The 19,639-nt window shown below is 36.6% G+C and overlaps 1 protein-coding gene across 1 annotated transcript in view; it reads right to left on the minus strand.

Annotated features, from left to right (window-relative positions):
• CCDC172 (coiled-coil domain containing 172) overlaps positions 1–19,639 on the minus strand; it is a 52,133-nt gene that overhangs the window by 7,473 nt on the left and 25,021 nt on the right. The window contains exons 4-6 of the mRNA XM_043981259.1: positions 13,080–13,245; positions 7,364–7,465; positions 6,458–6,560 (exon numbers count right to left, since the gene is read on the minus strand). Coding sequence (XP_043837194.1) covers positions 6,458–6,560; positions 7,364–7,465; positions 13,080–13,245 — 371 coding nt within the window. The remainder of the gene's footprint in view (positions 1–6,457; positions 6,561–7,363; positions 7,466–13,079; positions 13,246–19,639) is intronic.

Below are 19,639 nucleotides of genomic sequence, written 5' to 3' on the forward strand. Positions count from 1 at the left end.
GTTCTCCCTCTCTCCCTCCCTCCCTCCCCCCTCTCCTCTTTGCTTTCCTCTCTCCCTCATTTCCCTCCATCTCTTTCTGTCTCTGTGTCTCTCACTCTCCCCTCTTTTCTTCTATCCCCTCCCACCTTTTCATTTCTCTCTCTCTCTCTCTCTCTCTCTCTCTCTCTCTCTCTCTCTCTCTCTCTCTCTCTCTCTCTCTCTCTCTCTCTTTCTCTTCTCTGTCTCTCTTCCCTCCCCCTTCCTCTCTCCCCATTTCTTGGTTTCTCCTCTATCTTCCTTCTCTGTCTTTATCCCCCTTCTCTCTCCCTCTCTGTCTTCCCTTCCCCTTTTTCTCTCTTTCTCTCTCTTAAATATTCTATTCTCCCCCATTCCCATCTCATTAAATTAGATAATTAAAATAATAATATTTAATCTAGGTTCAAAAGTGCCCTCGCTCTAACACTTACTGGTTTTATGGCCATAGGCAAGTAAGTCCCTTTGCCCTCTAAACCTTACTTTTCTCGGCTATGTAATGGAGATAATATTATTTATGTTATCTACCTCACTGGATTATTATGAGAAAAACAGCCTCTAAGTCTTAAAGCGAACATATGTGAATTATTATTATTGAATGCTGCCCTGGGCAGAGATTGTGTTGTCTTCCATCTTTGTATCCTTATTGCTGATCACAGGTTGTTTAAGTGAGTTAAAATCTGAAGCCTGATATCATTTCCTCTTATATTAGAAAAATGCATCAAGATTATCTTCAGAAATTAAAAACTATTCTATCAAGAAGTTTGGTAGGTGGGGGAAAGAATGAAAATATTTAAAGTTGTCTGCTATACTGAGTACCAATTACTTTTTTTTTACACAAATAAATGTTTTTCCCCGAAAAGACTAGAACCCAGAACACTGAGAATAAAGGGGGGAATAAAAGTAATATCTCATACCTTTATGGAGATTTAAGGTCTATAAAATGCTGACTATTCAATGAGTATGTATTTTCACTCTTCTGTTGTCTGAGCTAGTTAAAAAACAACTACTCAGCTTCCATAGAAAATAATGACTCAATCCTGGCTCAGCCTTAGGAACATGAACTTGACCCAAAGCCCTTGGGATAAGAAGAAATTAATTTTTCTATGGGACTTTGGGTTAGGCCACATTTTGGAGGCCTCAGCACTACATATAAGGCCACCAGGTGGTTCAGTGGATAGACTGCAGGGCCTGGAGTCAGGAAGACTCATTCATCTTCCTGAGTTAAAACCTGGCCTCAGAGACTTACTAGCTGTGTGACCCTGGGCAAGTCACTTAACCCCTTTTGCCTCTATTTTCTCATCTGTAAAATAAGCTAGAGAAGGAAATGGCAAACCACTCCAGTATCTTTGCCAAGAAAACCCCAAATGGGGTCATGAAGAGATGGATATAACTGAATAAAACCAATCCCTATATAGAACAATTTCTAGGAAAACTGACGTGACTTCTAGAAATTGACCCAACCCGGTAAAAATTTACTACTACTCTGGAGTTGAAATTTATGGTTACTTTGCTACTCCACTTAAGTCTATTATTCCATACGGTTCAATATGGGACTCTTTTAGAAACATAAATGTTTCAAAATACTGTCTTAAGATTTCTAAATACAGAAAAAGAAAACCTTCAAAGAGAAAAATCAACCCTCCCACCCAACACACACATGCACTTGTGATTTTATCAGAAACTCCTCTGACTGGTATCTCCCTTACAATTGAAAGTTTTAGAGAGTTTCCTGGGGCATTGAGAAAGGTAAGTGATTTGCCCAGGAGTCACAGGTCTGATTTGAAGTCATAGCCAATTCTCTTCTACAAGTTATCCAATATAATTTACTGGTTATGTAAACGCACAGTTGGCATAAAGAGAAGTTTCGGTAACTAACCTGAATAGTGATGAAACACAAGAAAAGCTACTAATTACAAGAGAATTTCAGGGTTGGAGATGGAACAAATTATAAATCAGTGTGCTCTGATTATTACACACAAAGATAATCAGCCCAAAAGAAGAAATAATATTGCAAATGTTCTTTTACAATGGTGATTTAAGTTATTTTTTGGCCAAGATTTAATGAGAACAGTAATGTCAGTAATGATAAAAATAACGCATTAAAGTTTATTTTTAAAATCCTCACTATGAAGATTTGAACAATTAAGAATACAATAAAATGCATCTATAACACACTAAGATATTTTAATACATCATAAGAAGATATTTCTTCTAAAATGTTTAAATTAAATTAAATGTTTAAGTTAAATTTATTTGGGCTTTCAGAGTTTCAGTTTATTAAATACTGCCACATATGCTAGTTTGCTATCATCAGCCTCTCATTACTGCACAAGCTATAAGATTGATAGTTCTATTCTCTAATTCTTCATATGCAGTAACTTGGCTCTTCACACTTGGGATATCTTTTATGAAATTGACAAGGGACCTAAGTAAAGATATATATATATATATTTATATAAAACTTAAAGTGAGAATAGATAAGTATCAGAGCATTCCTTTTGTAGCTTCCAAAATGCAATGAATGGAGTTGGGTGCATGGACCAATGATTCTTTCCATCCAAATTTCCTATGCTGTCATTTGTTAGAAAACAAGTGCTCCCTAACAGACTATGTGTGTTTAATTTTCGCCTAGAGCATATTTTTATGACTGCGTTATAAACCTCTGAAACTGGGGTTCATAATGGAAATCCTTACAATACTGACTGTAATGATGCTAGTGGGCACTGCCATAAAAAAAGTCTAAAACAATCAATGAGCAGATTGTCATTACAGAAACTCATTTTGCATCACACAGATCACTCAAGAGATTGATATTTTCTGCTTATAAAACTTAACATAAAATTAAATTGCAAATATTTTCTCAAAACCACTAGAATGATGGCCTAAGGCAATACACTGTTAATATGAAGCATTTGTTCAGCTCTAGTGGACATATTTCCTGTATGATTTATGTGAAAGAAGGCTTCCTTTGCTTCTTCATGGTTTTAGTAATGAGGTTTCTTTTTCTCATAATATGAAACCCAAGAAGCAAAGCTGTTTTTTTAAAAATTAATCCAGCAAATAAAAACTGAATTATTAAATAATGCAAGTCAAATTAATACATTTGGGGTTTTTCCTGGAGCATATGACCATAAGAAATTTCAAACACATGCTATTCTTATATTATAGGATTGGGCAAGAAACACATAAAAATTCTAAACAGCAGAAATACTTGTTCATTCTTCATGCACATAGCAAAAATGATAAATTTTTAATAAAGTAGTGGATTTGGGGTTTTTTCTGATTTTCTCCTGAAATATAAGAATGGATGAGAAATTTTAGCTGTCTGGGTAATTTTTTTAAAGCCAGAAGTTAAAAGTAGCAGAAGATCAGACTGTAAATAGGACAGATTTTATCATTTTTCATCGTATCTTAGGTGAGAATTTAGAGATCCTCTAGTCTGAACTGAGAGCCTAATATTTTAGATAGAGAAACTGAGGCCCAGAAAGTGGCAGAGTTCAGAGTAGAACTCAGTTATGATTCTTGGTCAAATCTCTTCCCCCTCCTCTAAACTACTTCTCGCATGAATAGCACTTAATACACAATAATTTTGAATAGGGGAACATTACATATATAGACAAAAATGTTTTAAAATATTAATAACATATGTTTCAACAGGTTTAGAACTATGCTTTCATTGGTGTAAAGCACTCCAAGTTTGGAAATTCCTCCAACCAATGCAGTTCACTTTCTACAACTTTTATTAGTAGAGAGCTGCCTGGGGAACTGAGCTTGAGTGACTTGCCCACTGTCACAAATAATGAGTGTTGAAAGAAAAATGAAAATCAGGTCTTTCTGTCTCAAGGGCTAGCTGTCTACCTCATATTCCATAGTCTCTCAACAACATAATAAACTGAGAAATTCAAATATAGTATTTTTCAATTAGTTAAATATTAGAATATTATCCTGCTTCGCAATTCTTTACCTGGAATTTAAACTTCGAATTTTGCTGAAATATATTAGGCAAAGAAAATATTTTATTTAAAGGTAATGATACTGTTGCATTTGTAATCTACATAGACATGAAGAGGAGAAAATTCAACAAATGCCATCCCAAGAGTCCACCAGTGAGTGACATTTTGGAACAGGCACTCTTAGGAGGATTTTTTTTTTTTGGGTGGGGCAATCAGGGTTAAGTGACTTGCTCAGGGTCACATAGCTAGAACCTGTAAAGTCTCTGAGGCTGGATTTGAACTTGGGTCCTCCTGAATCCAGGGCCAGTGTATTATCCACTGCGCCACCTAGCTGCCCCCTCTTAGGAGGATTTTTGAGAAAAATTCTGGAAGGAATTCTGGAAGGAGAAAGAGTTGAAAGCTGGAGTTTGGAGTTCATCCTTCCTCCTGGGGCCATGTGGGCATTCTAGGGTCAAGCACTGCATTTGTGCTCCCCTGCTTCTGCTCTACATAGAAAGACTGAAACAAGGGCATTACTATGCTAGAGGGGATGATGATTAGGGAGATAAAGCATCTGACACCTCAAAGACAATTTCCTTCTCTCCAAGTTGGGGAAGAGAACAACTCCCATAAATTGGGTATCTCCTCTGAGTTCCTGTCTCCTTAAGAGGGAAAGTAGTCTCAAGCAGTAAAAAACTGAGGCTGATTGCTATTACATCCATGATAAACCCTAATCTTAATTGCTCCCTTGTTCTCTGTTATTTCTTCTTTATATAAAGAAAAAACTGGAGGCTTGTTTTCATGGTTAATGTGAGTAGCTGTGATGGAGGCTTTACAGTAATGTGTGAGTCTGTGTAGAAAGAAGAGTGAAAATTTATTTCGATTTGGGGACCCTGCTTTTGGGCTGAGATTATAAAACCTTAGGCTCTCAGGGTTTTTTTTTTTTTTTTTATGTGTGAGAAGCTGGTGCCTCTCCCCCTTCACTTCAGCTGAGCCAAAAAAGTCCCGTGAGCTTTTCAGGACACCAGATCGGACAGCTGGGGGAAAAAAAGAGGCCCCAGCTCCCTACGCCCTTAGGGGAGCTGCACTGGAGATCCCATGCTTGTCCTGCCAGGCCCTAGCATAGCCGGTGCAGAGGTCCCAGGCGTGCAGCAGGGGGCACGGGCCCCTCGAGCCCCGCTGGACACAGCCCTAGTGCGGCCGGCAGATTAGCTTAGCTTGTGCAGGGGCGCAGAGAGCCTGAGGTTTGAGAGGAGACAAGGAACCTATATACAGAGCTAGTGAGACAGTGAAAGGGGGGGATGCTAGAGGACTAGGAGGACACAAGGAGGCCGGAAGATTAAGAGGACGGACAGAAGGGGGGCTGCTACAAGGATGATAAGGAGACCGAGACTACGTAAAGAGAGGGGCTGACGGAGAGGGAGAAAAGGCTAAGAGCGAGGAAGAAGAACGCCAGAAGGCTAGAGACAGGGAGAGGTCGGTGAGAAAGGGACACTAGAGACACCAGGGGGTTGGCAACAGAGGTGAGGACATTAAGGGGCTTTTCAGGGGGGTCAACAAAGTGAAAGGGGCTTGGAGTTAGAAGTGAAAGTGAAGCAGGGAAGCTGGAGTGATGGAGAAAAAGAGAGAAAGTTAGAGAAAGCTGGAGCATACCCTAAGGCAAGAGGCCCTTATATTAAAAGCAGACAGGTAGCATCATTTGCATTTCTTAACCCTTATCATTTATATTGATTTTTATAAATAAACTCTGCTTTGGTTATTTAATTAAGAGGCTTTTAATAGTTTGCTTGTCAATTTGGGAGCATTGTGGAGAAATTTTGTAAACTGCCCATATTAAATTAATAGCAGTCAGATAGCCAGCTAGTCAAAAGTCCACAGATTAGTCCTCCAGTAATATTAGTCCCCAGATTAGTCCCCCCAAATTAGTCCCTAGCTAGTTAAAATATTTTTACATTTGAATGGCAACTGCGCAGAACTTTTAGCCCAATTATAATTTTTCTAAAGTTATAATTTTTCTATAATCATAATTTTTCATATAGCCCACAGTTATATAATTTTTTTCAGATTAGATTAGTTATTATTATTTATTTTTTTACAGAAGGAATGTATCCAATTTGGGGTTCTGGTAAAGGAAAATGGAAAATGGAATAGTTTCCCACCAGGAATCACAAACACATACTTTGGAGGTACTTTTTGAAAACCAGGCCCACTTTGTTGGGTCCCCTGCAAGGGAAAAGCAGGAGAACAGAAATCTGGTTCAGTGCTAGACCCTAGAATATCTACACGGCCCCCATGGATGTAAGTTAAAATCCTGACTCCAACTCTTGATTCCTCTCTTTCCAACATCTTTCCTCCTTAAATCTTCACAAAGAATCCTTTAGAAGTCCCAGTTCCAAAACATGGACTGGGGATGGTCCACAATAAACTCCATGACAGACTCCATGGATAGTGCCTGCCCTGCTGCCACATCTCCATGGCAATATAGAATTTACAATTATAATAGGCCTTACCTTATACATTCAGGATCATTCTGAGGTTTTTCCCTAATTCTGACTTTTTCTTCCTCTAAATATTTGGTGGTACATATGGCTTCATTTACATTATTTTCAACAACTAAAAGATAAAAATGATATGATCACTCCTAAGACTGTCTTTTCCTTATGACTATAAGCTATGTGACCTTGATAGTTCCTGGAGTAGAAGATAAATGGATCTTACAGATCTAAGATTCTATGATTCAATGAATTAAGCATCACCTCTATTCTCCTACACTTAGAATATTTCAGTACTTTTTTGGTTTGGATGTATAAAACCATATAGTTGATTTTTTTTTTTGGTAAGGCAATTGGGGTCAAGTGACTTGCCCAGGGTCACACAGCTAGTAAGTGTCAAGTGTCTGAGACTGGATTTGAACTCAGGTCCTCCTGAATCCAGGGTCGGTGCTTTATCCACTGAGCCACCTAGCTGCCGCCATATAGTTGATTTTTAAAAAGTTCTACTTCAAGCAATTAATAAGATTTGATAGAAAAATAATTTAACTCTTTCCCCTTCCCACCACAGCAAACAAAGGCACACAAACACACATACATAGCCACACACGCACACACACACACCCAACAACCAACAATAAAAACATCAAATGCCAAATTTTAAAGCAAACTATCTCTGAGTATTACCAAAAAAACATTATGTCCCAAGTGGTCAATATAGTGTTTTTGTTATTGTTCTTCAAAGTGTCCACAGATTCTCTTTCAATGTGACTTTGCCCCATCCCCCCCAAAAAAAACCTTCTAATGGAAAGGCACTATACTAAAATTAGTTTATATACTACTGTCTTTCTTTTATAACCACATAGACATATGACCACTTGCATTAGAGTTTACTAGACCTAAAATTATTAAATATTGAAGCAATACCTTTAAGTTTTCTCTGAAGAATAAATAATTCCTGCATCAATTCATTCTTTTGTAGCTGAAGTTCATTTAACTGGACACTCTTATGTTCCATTGACTTCATTTCTGAGAAAACATTTAATATACCAATTATCATTACAGCTCTCAGTTCTAGTCAATATTAGATTATTAGTGTGGTAAATTTTTAGGTTTAAGCTGGTTTTCCCCAGCTGTCCAATATATTGCTAGGCCACTTTAATCAATCAGTCACATGTACATCTTAGCATGCGCATCACAATTGATGAAGTGGGAGATCACATTTTTATAGGTACTTTAAGATCTGCAAAATGCTTTATATATATGATCTCATTTGATTTTCCCCATGAACCTATGAAATAGTTATCTGAGTTACTGTCATCCCATTTTAGAGATGTGAAACAGACTCAGAGAAAGTGACTTGCTAATGGTAGTATCATGTCATTAACCGGAGGAATTTGTGACTGCTCTCCCCCAGGTCTGGCCCCTGTTATTCAATAGGTATTAGTTGAACCTAGTTCTAATTAGAACAGGATGCTGAAACTCTTCCACAAGCTTGTTATTGTGTCCCACTTATAATTTCAGTTTTCCCCATCCTGAGGGTGATTTTGCTCCATCCCCACTGTGGCCTTCCTGGTTAATATTTAGAGAACCCTTTTGCTATTGGTCCATGTTCCTTTATCTGATCACTCCACAGGCAATAAGGCAAGTCCTTTGTTTAAAAACCCAAGTAAATGTGAGCCCCCAGTTGCTATGAGACTTTGATCTGATCACTCCATTACCCTTCAGGCCCTCACCATATGTGCTGTCTCATGGCTGGTAGGGTTAAGGGATACTTCCCACTACTCCATTCCTCACTAAATCGGTGCATTTTTGTCTATACCTCTAATATTATCCTTGTTTGTGAGGATCAAGAGACTATTTTGATCTATCCTAGTGTTAATGCCTGCAATTCATCCAAATTCCACTCAGAATTTTATCATACCATGCTAGTTTTCCAATTGGTTCATGCATACTGAATTTAATTTTTTTTTTTTTTTAGTGAGGCAATTGGGGTTAAGTGACTTGCCCAGGGTCACACAGCTAGTCTGAGTGTCTGAGGCCGGATTTGAACTCAGGTACTCCTGACTCCAGGGCCGGTGCTCTATCCACTGCGCCACCTAGCTGCCCCCTTAAAATATTTTAAATGGAAATCATGGGAAATATAATTAAAAGGTAAATCTACTATGAAAATCAATCATATGACAGATTTTAAAAGATTTCTGGATTAGTTATTTTCCTGTTCCTATCCACCCATGCAGATAACTTACATCTTGTCCAGTAAACATAAATATAATTGTATGTTAATATTCAAAGGAAAGGGGAAGTTAGGTATAACAGTGGATAGATAGAGTACCAGGCCTGAGGCCAGGAAGACTCATTTTCCTGAATTCAAATCCAACCTCAGACATTTACTTAGCCGTGTGACCCCAGGCAAGTCACTTAAAACCCTGTTTGACCCAATTCCTCTTCTATAAAATGAACTAGAGAAAGAAATGGCAAACCACTCCAGTATCTTTGCCCAAAAAATCCCAAATGGGGTCACAAAGAGTCAACCACAACTGAAACAACTCAACAACAATAATGATCCAAAGGAGATATGTTTTCAGTTAACAATCATAGAAAATTTAGGCCTAGGATAACCTTTTAAAAAGAAAAAAAAAGTAGCAGAATAAATTAGACAGGGTTAGTTGATTTAGGATATGTTTTGATAAATGATCTATAGAAATTAAACATGACAGTTATAGAAAGACATTTGGAATTAGATCCTTAAACATTTCCATAATAAAGAATATATTTCTTTTTCTTATTCCTACTTATTAAGAATGGAAGGGGAAAATTCTGTCTCTAAAATGGAAGAGAGAGAGAGAGACGGGGAGAGTGAAATATTCTAGCTATTCCTTATGAAATATTCTGAGTTATCAAGAGGCCTTGCCCTCCATGAGTTTAGAACTGTAACGATTGGAATGACGCCACCTGCTGGAGACTTACTGTAGAAGAGTTCCGCCCATGAAGCGAAGGTCTTTGAAGGCAAGACCAGGAGTCTTTTCTTTGGGCATCAGGAAGGGACGTTGGCTAGTGGGAGGAAGAGGGAAGAGACTGGGGCTCTGTCTTGCTTTTTCCTGGGGATGCTGGTGGAGAAGGCAGCTAGAAATGTGCTCTCCCTTTAATAGAGGAATCTAGGCCTTTCTTCTCTCTTTACCAAATTCTTATTCTCCTTAATAAATGCTTAAAAGTCTAACTCTTGCTAAAGCTTATAATTTATTGGCGACCACTTATTAGATTTTAGACAGTTTAGCTAGAATTTTAGCCCTGAACAGAATCTAGTAGTAAACATAGATATATACAAATAATAATATACAAATAGTACATGATAAGCACACAATAGCAATAAAGTACTTAGAAGCATATAACAGGAGGTCACTAAAGTTGAGGTACTAAGGGATTAAAAGACTTGCCCAAGAGGGAATAAACATTTATACAGTACCTACCATGTGCCAGGCATCAAGTTGAGTGCTTTACAAATATAACTTTGTCTGATTATCACAACCACTGTGGGAGATATGTGCTGTTATATCCTCATTTTACAGTTGAGGAAACTGAGGCAAATTCTGGTTAAGTGACTTGCCCAGAGTCACACAGCTAAAAGTATCTGAGGTCAAATTTGAACTTAGGTCTTCCTGATTGCGGGTTCAGATCTCTGTACACTGTGTTCCCAAATAGGTGCCCTCAAGATTGCACAGCTATTGAGTAGTAGAACTAGGATTTGACCCCTAATCCATCACCCTTTCCAATGTGCATGTTTCGTCCCACTCTAGGTTATGTTCTTTACCACATCTCCCCACATAACCTGTGGCAGTAACCACATAAATGAGATTACAGTTTTTCTTTATTAAAATGTCCTTATTTCCTAATGTTGTATTTGTTGCATTTCATTTTCTCCAGTTGTCCTCTGAATGCTTAAAAACTGTTCACTCTGATTCTCTGGATTTCCTTTTGCAGATTAAAATAGTTTCTTTCTTCTAACTGTAATGTTGAGTTTACAATTTGTCTAGGCATGCTGAAACTTGGGTGCTTCCTTGTTGGTTTGTAGAAATTCTTTCTAGTTAATTTTTTGCTGCTTATTTTGTTTTAATTTGGGGACTTTTTCTTTGGTGATTTCCTAAACTTATACTGTTCAAAATTCCCCCCAAAGTTTTTTTTTAAAATGTCAGAGATTCTGAGTGGAGTTGTTGCATCATTATCTATTTCTCTTTGACATTTCAATCTATATGGCTTTGTACTGTTTGGATAGTAATCCTGTTTTTGTTATTCGTGATTTTGTAATTTTATTTTATTTGTTTGCAGCGGTTCTGCTCTTGACTTTGATCCTATTCCCTTAAAATCCAATTAATTCAAACATATGTAGTACCTTATCTCAATAATGATCTCAATCATACTGAATCCTCAAGTTTGAAGTGAAAGCATCAAACATTTTACAATTAGAATGGATCCTAAAGGTTACATTTATCTGGTTAAATCCCTAGATATTTTTTTATATTGACAATTTCTTCGTCATTTCTTCCCCAAAATTATTCCAACTACCTTTAATTCTAGCCTAAGTTCTTCCCAAGAGTTCTTTCCATATTAAAGTTTTTTTTTTTTTAATTTGGTCTTGTAATTTTCTTTCCAATGTAATTCTTGCTTAATTTCATTATCCATTTGAGGATGTCTCCTCAGGAGGTCTTTCAGGTTTCTCTTTCCACTTGCATTGCTTCTGGTAATTTAAGCTGATACAGTTTCTCTAAAGTATTTTTTAAATTATATCAAACCTTTTTTTCATTTTGCCTCATTTTTACTTTTAATTAGATTTAATTTTTTTTCCTGAGTGATTTCCAGTCTGTTTTCTTTCCTCTAGTGTTTCCATTTATTTGTTTTTACACCAAGTTCCTTAAAGCCTCTCCACTCCACCATCTTGACTGGACTATTAATATTTTTAGAATAAAAAATATTGGAGAAAGGTAAAACATAACTCTTGAGTAACTACCATAAGTCTAAAGATGTGCAAGGCATCCCCAAAGTCTTACTGTAGTTTTAAACTATTATAACTTAAAAGCACATTAAGAAATTTATCATTCAAAGACCTGAATATAAGGACTATTCTAGTGGAGTATCACTCCCCACAAAGTCCTGGGGGTTCTGGAGATGAGGGTGGTAGGGGACCTGTGGAAGAGACATTCAGCAGCTTTCTGCTATATCTCATGATGCTATCAATTACAGCATACTGCCAACGACTTCACCAGGTTCTCAGGAATGGTACAAATGGATCTCATCTTTCCTTGTATAGTCCCTTTCTCTTCAGTCTTTCTCATTTACCAGTCCCCTCTCCCCATCACTATGTATATATTAATTTTCCTCAGTTATTCAAAGAGGAGAAGAAAGGGAAAGACTGAGTTACAAGACTCAGTTATTTTGACACAGAAATAATACCAAATAGGATTTAGACTTAGATCTGGAGAGAATTTTTAAGGTCATGTAATCATAGTATCAGATGAACAAAGATCTAGGGTTGGAAAGGATCTCAGAACTTCCTCATCTTTGAATGAGAAAAATGAGGACCAGGGAAGTTGTTTCTTGCCAAACCTTACATGGGTAACACTACAGAGGAAACAGTAGAGTTGGGATTCAAAACCCAGGTCACCCAGCACCAAATTTAACATTCTTTCAGATGGTTTGAATGAAGTTAACAAGTCAAAGGATCCTAGTAATAATAACAATAGGAAGAGGAGGAGGAGGAAGAGAAGAAGAAGGAGGAGGAGGGGAGGGGAGAAAGGAGAGAAGAAGGAGAAGATGGAGAAGAAGGAGGAGAAGAAGGAAGAAGATGAGGAATAGCTTATATAATGCTTTCAGGTTTGCAAAGCGCTTTACAAACATTATTGGCATTTTATCTTTACAACAAGCCAGGGAGGTAGATGCTTTTTAATCTTCATTTTACAGATGAAGAAACTGAGATAGATGGAGGTTAAGTTACCTGCCCAAGGTCACACAGCTAATAAATATCTGAGGCCACATTTGAAATGAGGCCTTCTTGACTGTAGTTCCAAAAACCTAACCACGCCTACCTAATGTCTTCTCTCATAACAGTGAAGAGAATTTGACAGCAATTCACCTAAGAACGAGATGTCTTAGCCTTTGATTCAATAACTAATTTGCAGGAAAAAAACATATTAAATGTCATGGGGGTCATGCAGCTTGTACATTCTTTATAAGAATGAAATAAATACCTCCAAAGCAAGTTCATATGAAGGATTTTTTTCTCAAATAAATTAAGTTTCAGAGTATAGTCCAAGGTTAGAATCCAATCAGGACTATGCAGTCTAGCAGGGTATGAGATGAAGTTCATATTATGGTCCTGAGTCTTTAAGATAAGTAAAAAAAAATCCTCAGGAAGCCTTCTCTCTCTTGACATTCAAATGTTTCTTATAGTGCTTTTAGCTCAAATTATGTCTGACATAGTCAGGTTATTAAAGTATGGAGTATATAATACTTTTTTAAAGACTGGTTTTAAAAACAAAAATTCCAAAAAGTTGAGGTATGTAAAGGGCTAAATTTGAAACCTCTAGACAGTTCAATGATCAGAAACTCCCGACTTCTTAATGATGCCCAGAAAATAAGGTATACCTACCACTTTTCAAAATATTTTCCTGTTTCTCTAAATTAGATATTTCAGTCTTGACTTTTTCTTTAATCAAAAGTTCTCTTTTATTTATCAATCCATACTCATTATTGAAGTCTGTAATCTCCTTAGTAAATCTTTCTTCCTCTTCCTTTATTTTTTTCTTCATAGTCTCCTGAAATGTAGAAGGGAAATTTCACACATTGAAACTAATTGCAATTGTTCTTTTTTGCTTTAAGAATTTAAAATACATTAAGAATTACAATGAACATTTTTAAATGATTTTCTCTGCTTTAAGTAATTTTTTAAAGTTTTATATTTAAATGTATTCAATTCCCAAATTAATAAAATGTGGTCTTAAAATCTCTTGATTTATCATTTGAAGTGACATGTTAACATTTAAAAATCCAGAATATATCTCATTTGTTAAGTTCTGGCACTAAAGGATCACATTTATTGTGCTTATAAAACCCAAACACAGGCTTGGGGGTCCAGTGTTCTGAATTATAGAGCTCTCTCTGCTAGTAATTGGTTTCATAAACCTGATAATAAAGAATTTTAGGAAGTTCTATTTTTGCTGAGTCGTTTCAATCACCTTCAACTCTTTGTGACTCCATTTGGGACTTTCTTGCCAAAGATACTGGAGTGGTTTGACATTTCCTTCTCTAGCTCATTTTACAAATGAGGAGACTGAGGCAAACAGGGTGAAGTGATTTGCCAGGGGCCACACACACCTAAGCAGTGTCTGAGGCCAGATTTGAACTCAGGAAGTCAGGAACTTCTGACTCCAGGCCCAGTACCCTATGCACTATACCACCTAGCTACACAGGAGTTCTATTACATGATTTCTAAGGTTTCTTTCACCTGTGTGTGTGTATATGTATTTATGTTAAAAATAAAAACAATTGAAAGTTATCAACCAGATATCAACCAGATGCATAGCTACCATATTGGTCCAACCACAGGCTGCCTGAAAATGTTACACCATTAAAATATAATTTCTTTAAAAGGAAAAACATACATATAATATACAAAGAAAAATACACAAAACTACCATACTCAAGATAGATGCATATGAAAGTTTTCTATGATTCTTTAAAATCTAATGAAAGTTTTTTATTCACTTTTATCACCAAAGTCCTCTTCTTCTTCATCTTTTCCCTTTCATCCTTTAAGAGTAAGATTACTGACTTCCCCTAGGTTTGAGGGAAAAGTGTGCCTATGCAATACTTGGAGTTTACAAAGCTACTTTTTGAAAAGGAAAATAAAAAGACTCCTAAATATCTAAATTAAAACCATGATAAATCAGGCTTCATTTTCCTCATCTTTAAAACAGGAGGTCTGGTTGAGGTGATTTCTAATGTCTATACATTCTGGAAAGGAATTTAGAGTTTGAAGGTGAGTACAGATCCTGTTTGTTCCCCTCATTACCCATTTCATCCTTAGACAAGTTTCTAAAAGCTCTATTAACTTCAGTTTTCTATCTCGGGGATTTGGGTTAGATGATCTCTCTCTGGTCATTTCTAGTTCTAAATCCATTGAAACCAAATTCAACTCAATTTAATTGGATACACACTCATCCCATGCTTATTCTGTGCAGAATATTGTATTGGGTGCTGAGAATGCAAAGACAACACCTAGAAAAAAATCCCTTCCTTAAGGAATTTCTATCATTTCATTCCAAATCCTTAGTTTCAGATAGCATAGTTTAAATTCTATGAAACACCAATAGCTGATTTGGAGTGGAAATTTGGATTTTAATAAAATATTAATCATCCTGGAACCTAAACATTAATGTACTTCTGAAATGTATTTAAAAGAAATAAAATATAGCTCACTTGCAGAAACTTGCACATTCCCCCTATTGATTTATAAGAGTAAGGCTGTTGTTGGACCTTGTTTACTAATAGTAATTCAATTCAACCAAGTATTCCTGAAGAATATGCAAGGCAATATTTACATCATGGGAAATACGAGGATAAGAAACAATGCTTTTCTTGCCTTCTAGAAGGCTATAATCTATAAGAAATAATATAAGTATTCAAATTAATATAATATAGGTAGAATATGTAAGGAAAGATGAAGGAGAGAGAGTTCCCTGACTTTTTGATGTATTCAAGTCAGTTAAATTATTGAGTGTGTGTCTACCAAGTGCAAAGGCATGGAACCTGATTTTAAGAGAAACAAAAATATGAATAATAACCCTGATTTTACTGCTTTCTAATTACTTCAAGGAAGAGGGATCTGTGATTTTTTTTGGAGTAGATATCCATGTTATGAACACAGGTTAAAATTTCTCTAAAAATCATAAGATAGTCATCAAGGGTTACTGGGGGGGGGGCAGATAGGTGGTGCAGTAGAAAGAGTACTGGCCCTGGATTCAGAAGGACCTGAGTTCAAATCCAGCCTCAGACACTTGACACTTACTAGCTGTATGACCCTGGGCAAGTCATTTAATCCCCATTGCCCTGGGAAAAAAAAAGCTACTGGGCATGTAAAAAAATGTAACATTGTGAGTTCATCCTAAGAATGTATCCAAACTTAGCTAGGCCAGTGCTGAGAAAAGACAGCTTTTCTCCAAAGCCATAATTTCAGCCCAAATTATAAACTGATCTTCCTAAAATTCAGGTCTGACTATATCACCCCCTCTCTCCAGTAAACTCCAGTGGCTTTTTTTTTTTGTACTTCTAGTATCAAATATAAAATCTTCAGTTTGGCTTTCAAAGTCCTACAATAACCTGGTCCCTTCCTACCTTTTCAGTTTTCTTATGTTTCACTCCCTTCCGTATTCTCTATGATTCAGAGGCATGAAACTCCTTGCTTTTCCTCCCACATGACTCTCCATCTCCCAACTGTGATAATTTTCACTGGCTATTCCCCTAAGACCTAGAATTCTCTCCCTCCTTATTTCCCTAGCTTCCTTCAAGTCTCATCTAAATTACTGCTTTCTGTTAAGGTCTATCCTAGACTTCCTTAATCTTAATTTCTTTCATCTGAGACCTCCCTTGATTTATCCTGTATATATCTTCTTTGTACTTAATAGTTTCCCTGTGAGCTCCTTGAAAGCTAAAAATGGGTTTGTTTGTTTTGTTTTTTTTTTTGCCTTTCTTTGTATCCACAGTACCTAGTACATAATTTGTTCTTGTGCAGTTGTTTCAGTCATGTCCATCACTTTGTGAGCCCAGTTGGTGTTTTCTTGGCAGAGATACTGGGATGATTTGCCATTTACTTCTTCAGCTCATTTTGCAGATGAGGAACCTGACACCAACAGGATGAAGGGATTTGCCCAGGGTACTACACAGCTAGCAAGTGTGTAAGGCCAGATTTGGAACTTGGGAAGATGAGTCTTCCTGACTCCTGGCCCAGTTCTCTATCCACTGCATCATCTAGCTACCCCTTCCAGCACATAATAGGCATTTTAAAGTTTTTTTACATTTATTTATTTTATTTTAATTTATGGAATAAAACAAGTATTTACATCACATAATACAATAACAAAGATGATTGCACAGGAAACTGCAAATCTATAGAACTTGCTAATTCTTTTAAATATATAATAGTTATCATATAATATTTTTTCTTTTTTTTTTCCTTTTTTCTTCTCTCCTCTCTCCCCACCCTAGTAATGACTACCATTAGATACAAATAGGTACATACACATACATACATATGTGATAAAATAATGGAATTTGGCAGATGCCCAGGGGTCCCCCTGATTGATTTAGTATTGTTTGAGAAACCGACTAAGTACCTACTTGGGATGATTAGATATAGGCCACACCTGGCCTGCCCTGAGTGGCATATATACTGCTGATGTCAGCAGGGGGAACCACTCTCTCAGCCATCCAGCTTGAAGGACCTCCCTTTTGGGGGAGGGAGAGAAAAGGTAGAAAAGAGAACATTCAGGCTGGGAGCTCTCCTTTCCTGTTGGTGAGCTTCCGAAAGCAGACCGGGAGAGGGGCTGCACAGCTGACTCCCATAGAAAACTATGTACCCCAGATGGGTGAGTAATAGAAATGAGGCCAACTCTTCAAATTGCTGAGCTGGAAGAAAGTTTGGGGATTGAGTCAGTCTTTGCTAGAGCCAGGAAGCTTATCCATTTTTCTCTTTCCCTATTCCCTTGTCACTGGCTTTATTAACTTCACATTTGTTATATATTAAATTACCATTAATAAAACCTGATTTATTTGTGGAAAAGAGGCTGTATTAATTCTCTTTTTCTTTCTTTTTTTTGTGAGGCAATTGGAGTTAAGTGACTTGCCTGGGGTCACACAGTTAGCACATGTCAAGTGTTTGAGGCCAAATTTGAACTCAGGTCTTCCTGACTCCAAGGCCAGTGCTCTATCCACTGCACCACCTAGCTGCCCCTAATCTCCTTTTTTATTGGCCTGGGAGACAAACTAAAAAAGGCAGTTGGAAGGGAGGAAACTTTGGACCTAGAGGTCCTTCATTATTTTCTGAACCCCAATATTACGGCAAGCCACCCAATTAACTCTCCCCATATTAAATTTGCCCCCTACACATACATATATACATATACACACATAAATATATAAATTATTCTATAACTATTTCTATTTATCAGTTCTTTCTCTGGATACAGATAGTGTTTTTCTTCATATGTCCTTTATAGTTAATTTGGGTATTTATAATAGTCAAAATGACATACTACTACTCCATTCATTTTCAAATATAATAGGCCTTTAATAAATACTAGGTGACTGATTGCCTAGTTGTTCCTGTCAGAACTTGTATTCCAATGTAATAGACATCAAGACTCCAGAGTTACCTTTATGCTACAATTTGGCAACAACAACTTAAAATACTTATTTTGTAGAAAAAAAAGATGAGGAAAGAAAATAAGGAAGATGCTTATATTTGGTCCAATTAATGATAATGGACCAAAGAGAGAATGAAGGTTTACTCAATTCTGATTTTGTTTTTATTTTCTCTGCCAGGGAGAATGGTTTTGGTTTAGAAAAGGTAGCACAAAAATGGTTAATAGGAAGTTAATTTGCAAGATAAGTAAAGAAATTCATGAGAACTTTTGAGAAGGTATAACTTCACTTTATAAATTATAAATAAATTCAAATCGCCACACCCAGATGAACTATATTCTAGGGTACTAGAATAGGCCCTAGAACAGAAAGTATAGGCAAAGGGGATTATTGAAATATCATCAGTATCTCTGAAAAATAATGGCAAATGTGAAAGGTGCCACTGTACTTGAAAAGAACAGATATTGTCCAAATTTTTCCCCAAATGGAATAGAATGTTGTCCTCCAGTGACATTATCCTTAATTCCTAGTGAAATCCTTCTTTAATATTTTGATAGATCTGTGATTTCATCAATCTGGCTATTCTCTTAAATAATGTAGATTACAACCTACCCAAGCATTTCAATTCTAGTGAATCTTGTCCATATCCTCCAATAAATCCTCCATCCACCATGCCAGAGGCCTTCCCCTAGATCTTTTAATGTCCATTGGTTACCCCTTCTCACTATATGGCTATGTCTTTTTTTTTTTTTTGGCTATGTCTTTTTTAGTTCATAAATGTATTTCCCTTATGCTCATTTTTCACTACTAAATTTATTTTAATCACCTCCTGCTTAAAATGAGCCCCTCCTTTAAATGATCCATACCTTTAATTCTATGAAGACTGGTATTCCACTATACGCAGACATACAGCATAATCTCAGAAATGATGGTGTGAAAAATTTCAGCCTTTATTTCAAGGAGAAGGTTTGGGGTCATTAGAGGCGTTAAACAATTTCCCAAAAGCAATCAAATTCACTCAACTTCTCATATTCCATCCTCAACTCTGCTCATTATACAGGAATGTTGTCTGGCCAATACATAAGTGCTGATGAATGAGCTTTATGAGTTGTCCATTCAATTATATTCATCTTCATCATTCATATTCAATCATTATACTATGAATATAAGACATTCATTCTTCATTACTTTGTGGTTTTTATTTCTTTTTTTCTTTGTGGATAGTTAGTACAAACTTTCAAGTAATTGTGGATCTCATTTCATAAGCCCTTTAATGTTTAGAGCCTAAATATAATCATTATAATATAATCTCCAAACTGTTCACCATGCTGGAAATGCTCTTCCTCTTCACCATCACCTCCTGGCTTCCCTGGCTTCCTTCAGTATTCAACTCAGATCCCACCTCCCAACTCTCTCCTTTAAAAAATACACAGGATTGGGGGCAACTAGGTGGCACAATGGATAAAAGCACAGGTCCTGTGTTCAGGAGGACCTGAGTTCAAATCCGACCTCAGACACTTGAAACTTACTAGCTGTGTGACCCTGGGAGAGTCACTTAACCCTCATTGCCCTGCAAAAAAAAATACACAGATCTTTAAGTATAGGATTTCTCCTACAATCTAAAAGGTCTTCTTCTTTCTCATTTCTCACAACAGAACCTTCTTAACATTTTTGTTTATATGCTTCCTCATGCCCACCTTTGCATTCTAGTCATCAAGTATTAAAAGATATTGTGATTTCATTTGAAAGTTTCATCAAATTCTTTGTAGAATTATTTTCCCACCTCCTTTG

This window comes from Dromiciops gliroides, chromosome 2, assembly GCF_019393635.1.
Source record: "Dromiciops gliroides isolate mDroGli1 chromosome 2, mDroGli1.pri, whole genome shotgun sequence".
NCBI classification, from domain to species: domain Eukaryota; kingdom Metazoa; phylum Chordata; class Mammalia; order Microbiotheria; family Microbiotheriidae; genus Dromiciops; species Dromiciops gliroides.